General features: G+C 27.7%; 1 protein-coding gene across 2 annotated transcripts in view; it reads left to right on the top strand.

The window, feature by feature from the left end:
- LOC118198575 (protein PALS1-like) overlaps nt 1-14,445 on the top strand; it is a 311,959-nt gene extending 297,514 nt beyond the window's left edge. For both annotated transcript variants that reach the window (XM_085822507.1, XM_085822508.1), the window contains 6 exons: nt 3,545-3,744; nt 5,105-5,163; nt 5,274-5,345; nt 8,346-8,510; nt 9,205-9,407; nt 10,689-14,445. In XM_085822507.1, the coding sequence (XP_085678633.1) occupies nt 3,545-3,744; nt 5,105-5,163; nt 5,274-5,345; nt 8,346-8,510; nt 9,205-9,407; nt 10,689-10,988 (999 nt within the window). In that variant the 3' untranslated portion in view covers nt 10,989-14,445. The remainder of the gene's footprint in view (nt 1-3,544; nt 3,745-5,104; nt 5,164-5,273; nt 5,346-8,345; nt 8,511-9,204; nt 9,408-10,688) is intronic.
- The last annotated feature ends 980 nt before the right edge of the window (nt 14,446-15,425 follow it).

The raw sequence follows: 15,425 nt of genomic DNA, 5'->3' as shown, positions 1-15,425 counted from the left end.
GTTTTTAAAATATCCATATCTAATTCAATTCATTTTTAAGTTCCTGTTTAAAATATGTGTTGTCTATGCAGTATGTGCTTTTTATAATGATCACTTCATAATAGCCATCATTTCATTACAACTAATAAAATAAGTCTCAAATGATCTTCCATTTATGCTTTGTTATTTTTACATCTCATGTTTATGCCTCACGATGATAATTTGTTTTAATACGATATCCGATTTCTCTTTTCTTTTTTCAAAGAACTTAAAATTTCCTTGAACATTTATTCAAGGCTGATATTTATGTATTATCAGGCTGTTTCTTAGGATGGATGTTTTATCAATGGCTCAATGGTTAAAGCTGCTGAATACTGGTAATTCGACTTTGCTTGGGTTCGATCCCAGGTGAATAGGCTGTCTGTGTAGTTGATTTTCATGGTTTTCTCCATGTATAATGTGAATATGGACTAGTTTCTCTCAGAAAGTCCTCCATGAAAGTGTCCTTCCTATTAGTCATAACAAGTGAAAAGTATTCTTAGATAAACTATGGGTAGTTATCACAACATTATTTATTTAAAAGAAACTTGCATTTTGATAAGAATGCAGAGTAATATGAACATTACACTATATAATAAGTTATCTTCATTTCTGTTTCTCTGTGTCTTGTCTTGAATTTGATTGGCTTTTGATGTTGTCCACTGCTAATTTAATGCTGCTAGAAGGACTGTGTATCATCTGCTACAGCTTGCAATTAATTGTTGCTAGCATCATTTTGTCACTGTTTAGTCTGTTTTCCCATGATCTTCAGAACCATCAGGAACATTAGATACTTTCATTTTCTTGAAGCTCATCGCTATTATTGCTTTATCGATGAAAGCCGATGGACCCAAATTCCATGAGCAAATCAGTTAGTAATACGAAAACAATCACTGGACGAATGAATCCATTTAAAAATTTGGGGTAATTTCTATGTGAATGCTTAAAAAATTTCAGAACCTTATGCTAAAAAGGCTAGGGGTGAATACAGTAATTCTTCTGTGTGCCAGTGAGTCTGGTACTGAAAATTTCCATTTGTGGTTAAGTCCAGAAGCCTGAGATGCTTCAAAGGTCTTAAAATGTTATTAGATATCCACAAAAATAATATATCCATTGTGGAGCAAACTTTTTTATGAATGGTTGTATGATTTAGATAAACAAATGATTGTCATAGTTTTTAACTGGGTTGTTCACACCAGTGACAATATAAGAGTGGAATGCTTGCTGTCGAATGATAAGTCTGGTATTCAATCTAAAGGAACATCATAAATTTCAAAGGCAGTTAGAAAAAAAATTGCTTTTAAGAAAAATAATTTCTGCACTAGATAAAAATAATATTGACAAAATAAATATTCTATATATGCAATTATAGGGGGTGGAGTGTCTGTAAAAGTTTCTTCTATCATACTGGTTTGCAAGGCAACAAAAACCTGGGGAATGTGCAATTGTTAGATGTTCAAAGAATTGATAATGCCAGTTTTAATAAAGAGGAAATGTTGCTCGAGATTTCAAAGAAAATAAATTTGAAGAAAAGTCTGGGTTTTAATGATTATGGTATTATATTTCCAACTTGATATCAGACTTCATAAGTAATTTAGTGATTTTACATGAAGCAGATATAATTTGTCATAATTATGTTCCATGACAATTATTGTGCCTCTCAGTGTCTACTCTTACCACTTTCAGTTTATCTTTACATGAACACCCAGTATACAGTATATATTTAAGTATTTTTAGTATGTATTTAAATGTGAGCTAAATGTTATCTGTCTTTTATCAATGTGTAACTTTTTAAATTATACAGTTGTGATAATTTAAGTCATTTATGTATTTAAGTCATGTATTAATAATTTAAGTCATGTATGTTTTGCTGTTGGTAGTTTTACTGTTAGTTGTTTATTTTTTTTGGCATCACTAAACCAACATTTTACTGGTAGGTTGAACTGCAGCTTTGAATAGGAAGCTATGTTTGAATAAAGTATTACTTTAGTAAAATTGTGCGATTTTCAAAATCAGTTTATACAGTAGATCTGTGCATATTATGAAATAGAAATATATATAATATAATAGTACCAACTTTAATTTTTACTAAGGAAAATGTTTCCCAACAATAAATAAAATTTATTGAATTGATGAAACTTAAGTTTGGCCAATACCATTCTCTCATCCTTATCAGTAGTGAAGATCAGCATAATTTTTCTTATTAAATTAAATTTAATCTGGACTACTGTAATCTTCTGTACACATTTGTAGAACTTTTTATGAAGATTCAACCAATGTTTAATCAGTTAACCTTTGTATTTATTTTTTAATCATAAATAGTACATAATTAAGTTTATGTAAGGATTTGATTTAGAGAAAAATGTATTGCTGAGTTTTTTATTTTGCTGCCAGATATACTATTTCTTTACAAAATATTTTGATATGTTTTTCAAAATTATCACTTTCTCAAAAAAATTCCTTCTCATTTATCACTTTTTCTCCAAATAATATTTTCTCATCTGCTAATACTTCTTTGTACACAAATGTAATTAAAATAGCTTTAATTAAATAGTTAAGTTTTGTATTCAACAACTCCTAATGAAATAATTCTTGAAGTATAAGAATAACATAACCTGTAATATAAAAATTTTGCCATTCTGCACAATCTTTTGTTCTGAGATGTACAAATTACTTGAATTCTACTCTATATACGAACTATATTATTTAATGATAAATTTCTTTGTATTGATAAGAATATATATATATATATATCTTATCAATGTGTGTGTGTTTAGCTTTTATCATCTCAATACCAAGAACATGTTTTACAAAATATACAACAAAAATGTTTCAGGTTTGTAAGCTTTCGAGTTTTTGTCGGCTATCTGCATATAATTTTTCCTATTTTAATCATTATCCATTAGGTTTTTAAAATATCCATATCTAATTCAATTCATTTTTAAGTTCCTGTTTAAAATATGTGTTGTCTATGCAGTATGTGCTTTTTATAATGATCACTTCATAATAGCCATCATTTCATAACAACTAATAAAATAAGTCTCAAATGATTTTCCATTTATGCTTTGTTTTACAGTAATTTGTACATTAATTAGTAATTTTATTTTTCATCATAATAAAAAGTTCTTTGGTTAAGAAAAGCTTTTCTTCTTTATTCAGGATTTTTTTAGTGTAAAAGTAAGAAAATTATAAGATGAAATTGTCCAGAGAATATGAAATTTAGATTATCTATTAAGTATTATGATATTTTGCATCGGAATCAAATTGTAAATAGTTCAGTAACCTGAATACATTATAAAATTAATTTAAATCCATTTTAAGTCCTTTTGAAAGTGTCTCAGCCATGCTTAAAAATTTCCCAGAAATTCAGTTTCATTGAAGAACCTTCCGGTTTTTCATATTTCAAAGTTGGCAGCTATGGGATTATATGAATTGCTTTGCATGTTTGAAAATATTACTGATGGTGCAATATTTAAGAGAACCAAAGTTACTTAAATGTTTAAAATTTTTCATAATATTTATGTAGATCCATCTGAAAGCTCATTTTGATTATGAACCTGATGATGACTTATACATTCCTTGTCGAGAACTGGGTATGTCCTTTCAAAAGGGAGATGTTCTGCATGTTATAAGTCAAGAAGATCCTAATTGGTGGCAGGCATACAGAGAAGGTGAAGAAGATCAGTTACTCGCTGGCCTCATTCCTAGTAAGAGCTTCCAACAACAGTAAGTATTTTAGATCTCTTTTTGTCTGATTAGTCTTTCTTTCTGTAGAAGAATGTCTGAAATGTATTTTTTCATACATTACTTTTCAGTTTAATTTTTGTTTAAGTACATATTATAAACATTGTTTCATGTACTATTCATTGTTTCATGTACATTCTTAACTATTCTTTTCTCTTCCTGTTTGTAAGACATTGTATATTTTACAGTAAATGAAACATTTTGTTTTAAAGATTCGTATGGAAATTGCATAAATTACTACTCATATTACTTCTCATATTGCATGTTTGAAAGCATGCATGTTTCTTAACTATTATTTTCTCTTTCTGTTTGTAAGACGTATATTTTACAGTAAATGAAACATTTTATGTTTTAAAGATTCATATGGAAATTGCATAAATTACTACTCATATTGCATGTTTAAAAGTTCAATATGAGTGCTAAAATTAAGGTTATGGACTCACTATATGAACATAGATAATGTGCATATTTTAGCATATATATTGAGTTTTGCATATTTATTATGAGTATGTATTTAAAGGATGTGTATACTAGGTGTGAACATCTTCCAGATGAATGAATCAACGTTTTGTACAATTTGATATAAAAATTCCTGAGCTTCCAAAAATGTGCTTGAAAAACAGGTCTGCATTGTGTATATTTTTCCGAATATGCATGTGGATCTGCATATTTGGATAAATGCAGTTTCTACTAGAGCATTTCGAATCGTTCATATTGTTAAGCATAAATAATTTATATGTTAACAATTTTTTGCATAGTTAATCAATACTATACTTGTTGACTGGTTAGTTTTATTGTTCTTATTTAATGAATTAAGGGTGATTAATTTATTTGTGTAATAATGTGTTGTTTTTATTTGGAAACAAGAAATTAATTTTTTGTCATGTTATTTCTTAAATAGAATTTATTACTTATTTTATTTTTAAAAAATTGTTGAGTTTTAAGCACATAGGCATTATGCAATTAATTCTGACATCTGATGGGGAAGAAGAATAAAAGTTCTGTTTTCTGAACAGTGTTAAAAATTAATGCTTTGACAATTTTTTTTCCTTTGTATGTGTAATATGATTTCATTGTCAGTTAATATTTTAAATTAAATATTGTAAGACCCACACTTATCAATATTTTATAGGTTATTGGCCCCTTGAGAGAATTAATTTCTGTCAAATATTAAGTGGGCTGTCTACAATATACGCCTCTCAAACCTCAAAAACTTAAAACATTTTTTTGATAAGTTGATATGCTCATTTAACCAAAAAATATTTTATTATTACTGCTCTATTTAAAAAATGTGTTTTGTATAAAATGAGAAATTTTATTAAAGAAACTTTTTATTTTATAGACGGGAAATAATGAAACGAGCTGTAGTTGGTGATACAAGGGAAAGAAAGTCAAAAAAAGGTGTGCTGTCATTGTAATGTGTTAATATCTGTCTTAATCTTATTTATGGCTTATCTTTAATTACATTCTTAATATAAATAACATGACTACGTCATATTTTTCTTGCTCAGGAAAATTTTTATGTGCTAGAAGACATCATCGAAGAAAAAAGAAGAAATTATATAATTTAAATTACAATGATGGTAAGAAGAATAGTTTATTTAAAAATATATTGATTAGTTTTTCATGGTAGTTCTAAAACTTAATTATTAATTTTTTTATAATTGTTAGAATGCACAGTGTTTTTAATGGTTAAAATTTAATATGTGTATAATACAGTACAAAGTCTGAAATCCAGGCATCCAATAACTGGAATGATGTAAAATCCAAACCTCCAGATCACCAGTAACTTAATTTTAGAATACTTTATGTTTGCGCATTTGATATTTTTTCATCCCAATTTTTAATTTCACTTTGGTACCAAATAAAATACACCATATTTGATCATTTATTAGCATAAAATCTGCCGGATCAATAATTTGACTCCATAGCCCCTTTTTACTTGGCATGCATCTAAAACCAAAACATCCTTAATTTTACACCTGCTGAATAATTTGGATCTCTGAAGCCAAGCAGGGGAATCGTATTTTTTGTTTTCATCATCCCATGACTATCAATACACTGTAGCTGGAGAAATGACTCTCCTAGCAATGTCTAAGCATTTTTTTTTAAACATTAGTAACTGAATACTAAAGAGCATGGTAACCATATGTTGGCATTATGCTTAGGGATCATGATTATATTTAGCAATGGGTAGCAGCTAACTTTATTATGAAGTCTTGAATGTATTGACCAGGACAAATTTGACCAAAATTTCTTTCCATATTTGGGAGAGAGAGGAAGAAAAAAAAAAGATTTATCAAAATGATACTCATAGACCAAAAAGATTAGATTTTAATGTTGTTTGAACTGAGAGTAACTGGTTCGTTAGCCCAGGACTGGTGCCAGAACAGGTGCGGCCGCTTCTGGCAGCAGAGTTTTTAGAATTTAGAAAAGCACTGTGCAACAAAATTGAAGGATGACAAAAGAAGACACTGAGATTCAAAACATAGGGGCGAAAAAAATTTTCAAATTTAATTAGAGGCTTTTCAGCAGAATTTTGAATGTGCAAAGACTGCATCAGGCTGCAAAATGTCTAGTGCATGGATAAGCCTTAACTTTATATGGGAATGTATTTTCGGGACTTAAATATGTGGGGAAATAGGTGTTAATAAAATAAATAACTATAGTAATTTGTTTCAGGCTTAACTTTGTCAGCGTGTGATAGAAGAAAGACAAGTGTAACAGAAAAATATGTCTCTGGTCACCAATCTCATGATACATTAACAGTAGTTAGTATGCTAGCTAAGCTTTATGATGATACACACAAACTTGCAGCTTTTCAGATATCACAGACAAAAAGCAAAATTTTCTGATTAATGATTTGTAAAGAAATGTTGAGAGGTAGTAATAAATGAAGATGATATAATGGAAGATTTTCCATTATGATAACCAGACCCCAATTATCAATCAATTAATGGATGGCAAAATCTGTAGTGTGGTTCTAAATCCAGAAAATATTGCTATCGATAGTGAAGAAAGTGACAGAGAGGACATTGGGAATAAAAAGATAGAACTGACAATTTAGTGGGAATTATCAACATGGCAATAATAGGACTTGAACAGGGGAGCTTTGTAACTGAACAAGAAGTAATGTGTACTTTTAAAGAGAAAGTATTATCACAAAAAACAAAGCAACTTAAAAAACTAATATTGAATTAGTAAAGCAAACAAATAAATATTCATTTTTTGGTAAATTCTGATTCTCTTAATGTCATAAATGCTTTATTATTTCATATATCACCATTTCATATTTTTAATTTAATAATTTCTTCATGTCATTTCACTAGATTTAAACTGATGATATCCAGAAAAACCCCAAATTTGGAGTTGCAAAAGTTCTAATGAGTTTTGATTTTAGACTTTGTACTGTAATGAATTTTGTTAAAATGCATCTCTTTATGGAAATGGAATTTCATAATTGTATTATATGTTTAGATCTTGCAAAATTATAAGTGAAAAATTGTCTAATGTCTAGCAGATAAATTTTCTTTATAACAAAATTTTTATTTGTTTTGTCAGTAGGAAGTTTCATCTAGTGAAAAGTTATAGTGATGTTGGTTACTGTGAACAGAGAAATAAACTGTAGTGCTTAAATTTTATTGAAGATTTCAGCTATCTTAATACATATGGGTATATGGCTAACATTTGCAACAATATGATAAAAGATATGTTGTTTTGAGTTGTTAAAATAGTGCGGATAATTATGTAATTTGAACAGACGTTATGTGTTTTTATGTTATTGGACAGCATTGTTTGTAGTTTTTTAAGATTATCAAAGCCTTCAGGATCTACTCACTATGTTTGAAGAGCTCTGGTATCATTCGGTTTACCTTTTCTGTCAGTACTATGATGGAAAATGAATGCAGTGGATATTTGGTAGAGTTTTCATTCTCAGTGTTTATCTGGCATTAGTTTTAACAATAATTTTCAGTTTAAAGGGTAATGGATTTTTTCCTTCAAAAAGAAATATTTTTCCACAACTGAGTTCATCTTTAATTGAAGTTAATGTTACATAAATGATGTATTTTCCCAGTTATCAAAAAGGCTTTGTTGATAAAACCAAACTTTGTATTGATGCCATAAGCCATTTTTATGTAATTTTATTATAATGCTTTATCAAATTTTAAAGAATTTTCTTTTCCACTTGATTGTATCTGCTGCTGTAAGTTTCTGCTTTGGCAAAGTTATTAAGTGTATATGTATGCAGTAAGCATCTTGATTCATCAGTTAGGTACAGTAAACTCTTAAAGCCTAACTAACAATAAGATAGATAACTATTTGGAAGACCATTAAAGGTGAAATTGGCTCTTGATTCCTTTGCTTATGAGTAAAATAAGAAAAACCAGTGTTGCAAATAAACTCATTACATGGTCATGAACCAAAACTACTAGTGTATTATAACAGCCTGTCAGGCAGCATTTGTGAATTACACATAAATTGTGTTAAGTAGGTAAAAATATAATTTGATTTACCATAAATTTGTGTCAATCATTAAATTTTTCAAAATGGTACTCTATCTTAATAAATTTTTATTTCTTCAGACACAGATTCTGAACAAGTCCTAACTTACGAGGAAGTTCGCTTATATTACCCTCGTGCACACCAGAAAAGGCCACTTGTTTTAATTGGGCCACAAAAAGTGGGAAGGCATGAATTACGACAGAGACTCATGGAAGACACAAATAGATTTGCTGCTGCTGTACCTCGTAAGTAATTTTTTTTTTTCCCTTTAAATTAACTTCCTTTGATTTTTATTATGCTTCCATGTATCCTACTTATATCTTATGATTTACTTTCTAGAGGAAAATCAGATTTAAAGTTAGTTTATTGAAAAAAAAAAAAAAAAAAAATTCGGAATTTTTTTAAGAATTATTTATAGATCTGCATTATTAATTATTAAAATATGAATGTTGAAGATAATAATCAGCGAGAATCTATGTAAAGATCTTTGGAGTTTCAAGATTAATTAATCTCACTAAAAATAAGTCTATTTCAGTTATTCCATTTCTACTTGAATTGTGTATTTCCAAATTTAATCCATTTACATTAATATAGTAAGCACATGAAGAACATTTATAAATGATTTGAAAATTTTCTGAAATACAATTTTTTATTTTCTCGTTTTTTTATTTCCCATTATCAGATTTAGCAGTAGCATTATCAGATTTAGCAGTTTGTGTATCAGACTGTTTGTTGTATGTATTTAGAAGTTTCTTATGATTATCATAAACAATGATTTTAATGTGTTTATATACTTAAAATGTGTGTTATAGAAATTTATTCATAAAAGCTATTTTTATCGTTTTATTTCTATTTTCTTTTGAAGTTAAGTTTTATTTTCTATTAAAATTAGCGGAAACCCATTAAAATGCTGAGCACAAATATTTAATTAAATTTCAGATACTAGTCGACCAAAGAAGGATTCAGAAGTGAATGGGGTGGATTATTTCTTCATCAGCAGGACTCAGTTTGAAGCTGACATTTTAGCTGGTCGTTTTGTTGAACATGGAGAATATCAAAAAAGCTATTATGGAACAAGCTTAGATGCCATTAGAAGTGTCATAGACTCTGGCAAAACATGTGTTTTAAACCTGCATCCACAGGTATATTAAATTTATCATTTTGATTAAACTGCTAGTTTTTATTTTCATATTGCAAAGTTAATAATAAAAATTCTGGAACTAATATACTGTTTACAGTAGATGTTTTAAGTGATATGCAGAACTTTAAAAACAAGTATTAGAAAGTTTGAATTATTAAAGTAGAACTTGAAAGAACTCCCTAAATTTTTTTGGTCGATAGATAAAGTGTTCATTAATTTATTTTTGTGAACTTTTGTGTATGTATGCATGTGTTTGTACATTTGAAGGAATGCTAAGGGAATATAAGTGTAATCTTTTTCCCAATTTTTTTATCATATTGAGCCATTCTGATTGGCTAATATTTTTCCATTGGAAATGTATAGAATATATGAAATCCTAGAAATTTAAAAGGTAAATATAAAATTGACCGAGAAGTGTGCATGTAAAATAGGTGTTAATATTTATCACCTTTAAGAATAATATAATAACAGTTTTCTAAATTGGTGAAGAATATAGAATCTCTCATATTCATGTATTTTTTCATCAAAGTTTTCTCCATTCTCATCATCAGCATCTAAATTTCAGGGAGAAGTGATGCATTCACATTTATGCTTTATGAAAATAAATAACTATTTGAATTATGTTTTGCATATATATTTCATTTACGATTTTGGGTAGAAATAAAGATATACATGGATGTTTTATTGGAGCTGCTGATTTCATCTTACGAATTTTTATCAAATTATTTATAAAGTTCTGTAAAAACATTTCTTGAAAATTAAAGTGATCTATAACAACTTATTGCGACTAGTCTTATATGTCATATTTTCAAAGTGCATATTTAAACCAGTATACAATCAGTAATTACTGAATAATTTTTAGCTGTAATACATCATGAATTTAATTTTGTTGATTATATTTTATGAATTTATGAAAAGAAAGATTGTATTAATCAAGAGCTATGTGTTAAGTATACAGAAATGTTTTTCCTTTCCTTGTTTTCAATATTAGTTTGCTCTTATTTTGATTGCAAATTTGTGAAGCAGCTATGCATAATGATAAAAAAAATTAAAATATTAAGGTATTTATTTCACAGAAACAAATTCGCTAGACTTTACTTCAGCATTTTTCTTTCGGTCATTGTTTATTTCAGCATGCTTTAGAAAGTGTTTGTAAACAGAAAACAAAAATTTTCACTATTTAAATTCAATAAATTTAAAAAAAAAACACTTGAGTATTTGCATTCTATGTTTTTAAATGTCACTTTTGTGGTTTTTCATTAATGATAGACTTTTTTTTTAGTCTCTGAAGATCTTGAAAAAATCTGATCTTATGCCATATGTTGTATTTATTGCTCCTCCATCTCTGGAAAAGCTTCGTCAGAACTGCTTGAAAATGGACAGTACTGTAAAAGATGAAGAATTAAAAGACATAATTGAAAAAGCTCGGGAAATGGAAGAATTTTATGGCCATTACTTTGATTTGGTGCTTATTAATGTTGATTTGGAGAAGACATATAGTGAACTTTTGCATGAGATCAGTGTCATTGAACGAGAACCTCAATGGGTGCCAGCGAGTTGGATTAAAGATGATGCAACATAGTAATTGCATATACATGTTCCAATGAATTTGCCTTAATCTAAAAAATTGTGCAAAGTTTCTTAAGTTTTGGACACACATTCATCAATTATATTGTGAATGTAAAAATTCTCAATGAAGAAATCCAGTTTATCTTGACCTTCACAGCTTCAAAGGAAATGACTGTGTCAGATAATACTTTTAACTATGTAAAGATAATTGACTTTTTTACTGTTGTTGCAATATGTATGTAAATAAAATCTAGAAAATTTTTAATAAGCAACACTTTGAATCTGTTTTATAACAGTATTTATCACAGATATTGTGATTCACTTCTAATTACTCCTATACAAATAGACAATCAGAGAACCTGAGCACTACTGCTAGACTCATTAAATGAAATTTTATTTTATTAAAGTTACGAATTTTATGTTACTTGCATAAGACCAGTTTGTTTACTCAGTCAGTCACTTACTATTTCATTTTTGCAGTAATGCAGTTTGACTACTTTTTTTATATTGTGTATATTGTATGTATGTATAAATTCTTTTTATGTAATTTTGTGATTGAAAAGAGGTATGCCTGGCAAGTATTTCATTCTTTTGGGCATAATATATCAACTGTTGATCAGCTTTCTAATCTGATGTTTTCAACTTCGTGCTGATATAAAGATTCCCCAGACTATTAACCTAATATTGGCATGCATTTTCTTTTTAGATCTAAAGGTATCTTAATTTTCTTACAATTTGTAATGAGCAAGTTGTGTATTTTTATAAGTGGTGTATATATTTAATTTGTCTATTTTGTTTCTTTTTCCCCCCCTAATTTTTTGATTGTCATATAAATAGTGAAATTATGTATACTAATACCTAAAGAAAGCTAAGAATACTCTTAATATAAGCTTTTCAACCATAAGATATGGCTACGTATTGCCTAACTGCCATGTTATCTATGCAAAAAAATATTGCTCAAAGGTGGTCAAAAAGGGAAGTTTTAGGTGCTATGGATGATACGCATTGAAGTAGATGAATGGATGTATTTGCGAGAAATTCTCAACATCTTCAGTCAGCACATTTCAGCATTTTATAGCCTTTACAAATAGCACATCTTAGCAATATAGAATGCCTATATTATTTAATGTAAAATAATTCATTATCATCCTAAAGAATTAAAAAATATACATTGACTTGTAGAGTTTAAAAGTTAACTTTTGTATCAAACTTGTGAATAAACCCATTAGTATTCTGCTTATCAGCATATAATATAGCATGTATTTAACCAGCACATTGTTCTAAGCACTGTTATTATTTAGCTAAATTTATGTGTAGTGAAGTTAATTCAAAGCAGTTTTATGCTGTCATTTTATTTCCACATATTTCATTTACTAATTGTTATAAACATTTTCTATATTGCATGGAAGGTTCTCATTCTACAAACATGTCTTTCCTTCTGGCTAAGGCAGCAGAAACGAATTTCAATACTGCACTAGTATTATTTATAAATCAGTATTTTCCAAAAGTGCAATTTTTAAGGTTACAGTATATAGATATCTATAGAATAATCACATTATTTTCAAAGTTCTGAAATGTTATTATGTACTTAAATATGTATCCTAACAGACACTTTAAAGTTGTTATACCTTGTATTTTAGATGAGCAATACAGTTTGTGATACCTATAAAGGATTTGAAATGGTCAAAGATTTTAGCAGTTAAAAAAAAAAAAAAAGAAAAGAAAAACTACTCATGTTGTGTTTTTTCTGTAATATTTTTCAATTTAGCCGTATTTTATTTTTGAATTTAAAATATGTTATGCATGTACATATTTTTAATCATTGCTTGAGAACATTTCTGTTGTTAATTAGTATGAAGGCTTTTGGTTGTATCATCAGGCTTAAAGCTGCATATTCAGCACTTTTATAGTTTTTAAAATAATTTCTGCTTAATAATATTTTTAAACAGGTGCTCTGTTAAGAATGCAGATTTCTGTTAGGTTTAAATTCTAATAATATGGGGAAGAGGGGCAGGGCTACGTTGTGGCTAGTAAGTTGTGTATAAAATGATATCCAAATATAAATTGTAAAACACACTTCTTGATATTTTGTATAATAAGTGTTAAAAACTAATTTTGCACATATTTAATAAAATTAATTAAATTAAATTTTAGATTCTCTAGAGGGAACAAAGAGCTTGCCAAAGATAAAATGTTAAATTATACAGTTTAATTTTAGGCATCTTCAGCTTTCCTGATTAAGTTTCTTTCTTTCTAAATGATATACAGAAATGTAATTTATGGTAAAGTTTTTATCATGCTTAAGTTTCAAATTATATGTTCTAGAATATTTCAGTCTGGAAAATTTATACATTTTGATTCTGTTAGCAGTCAATTTGTTTATTGTGATAATTAATATCTTTGCAATTTTAATGACACCAGAAACATTATTTACTAGTGAGGAAGAAGTGCTTCAAATAAAGTACATGAAATAGAAATTTTTTAATGGTTTTTTCTGTTTATTTTTGTAAAATATTATTTGTAATTTTTTCTCAATTTTACTTAAGGATTAAAAGTTATCCTATTGGGGGCGAAGCAAAGCATTTGTGCTTAGCTTTAGTAAAATTCATGTTGTTTATTACAGCTTTTGCAGATTTATTGCATTTTTCATCTTATTTAAAGGTTAATACACATAAGCATCCCATTCATAAAAACCAGACAATTAATCAGAAATTGTAAGAAAATATATACATAAGTTGTTTAAAAATTAATATTCATCTGCAGAATATTTATTAAGTTGAAAGTAAAAACTTAGTACGGTTTAGCAGATGCATTTACTAATTTTAATAATTGATATGCAATAGTAATGAATTTAAAATTACGAGGATAAAAATATAACATATTTTAAAAATGAAATTTAATTGCAAGAAGTTCCAAACGCTTATTCTTTAAATTTATACTTATTAAATACTTCCTAGAAGTATTGATTTTATGAAAAAATGTAAATTGTGTTATTTGTTTGCAATAACAATGAAAAATGAATTTATTTAAAATATAGTTTAGGAGGGTTCACTACTCCTCTAGAATACTTGTAATATCAATATAAATGAGCAAATGAGGTTATTCTTATATTTATAACCATGTAAATTCTAATGTAAAAATGCAAAATATTTTTTTATGTCATAAAATAGTAACATTGATTTTGCTTGCATATTATAGAGAATTTGGTTTCCTGCTTAGTATTGGCACTAATTAGGTTTCTGTAAACAAAGAGTTGAAACTGTGAATTAAAAATAGTCAAATGGAAACTTTAAAATATAGAGTTTTATGTAAGCCTGATGATATAAGCACAAAGTGAAGTTTTTATTATATACACAAAACTGAAATTTTAGTTTTTCTGTAATATTGATATTACGTGTAATATTACAGGGCTTCCAGTCTTTTAATGCATCTTATGAAAGAGCAATAAATTTGTTTTTGATACAGTTGTATTTGTATTTTAATGAGTAATTTATTAATTAAAGGTAGTTTTAACCTAGCATTATAATTGTTTTATGAGAATTTTTTCCATATTTCTGTTATATTTTGTAATTTATCTCTTGGTAAAATTGATTTTTTCTTGTTTCAAAACATTGTATTTTCAAGATACGTATTTTATACACACAACTGTAACTGATACATAAAAAAGTTGGAAACTCATCAACTTTTCATTTCACTCCACTAATAGTTCATACATTTTGCATTAATTACACAACATGCATCCAAGTTGTAGTCAAATTTGACTCATCTTTTATACCATTCCCATATTAATAGTCATCGTTAGCAACACAGACATGTTCCCTGTACTATGCCAGTATTATTTCCATTCCCTGGGCTCTAACATTGCTATGGACATGAATGCCAAAAGAAAATGTTTGATCTGAGGAGCTAGAAGACTTGCAGTAAAATATGTGAACTGAGTTTGACTACAGATTGGATGTGTGCCATATGACCAAGTGCTTAAAATGTAAAGTATTTGTAAAGGATAAGCAGAACTTTGCCATTTTGCAGGGTTTTTTTGAGGCCATTTTGCAGTTTATATATATATATATATATCAATTACTACATTTCCTTAAAATGATTGTGTATCTTTACAATTACCATGTACTATTTATTATCTTTAAAAATTTAGTATTTTGAAATTTGATGAATTACTTATAGTAGCTTTTTATTCAATAGTTCATATAATTATTTAAAATATAAAAATCTCCTCTTAAATTTCTAATATCCATCTTTTGAGAAATTCATTTTTAAATTAAAATAATGTCTTGGTAATAGGACCAGAAACTAGAAAAAAATTATAAGCACATCATTACATTTATAATATCCAGACCCTAATAAGCTGCAAGTTCATCAGTTAAATTTAAATTAATCAATAACATATAATTGCTTAACAATAATTACTATTGATGAATATTAGAACTGCTATCAT

Source organism: Stegodyphus dumicola, chromosome 8 (assembly GCF_044657685.1).
Source record: "Stegodyphus dumicola isolate Sdum_Otavi_A_Nest chromosome 8, ASM4465768v1".
NCBI lineage: Eukaryota > Metazoa > Arthropoda > Arachnida > Araneae > Eresidae > Stegodyphus > Stegodyphus dumicola.
Note: the sequence above shows the minus strand (reverse complement) of the source record. Positions and strands in the feature narration are given on the sequence as shown.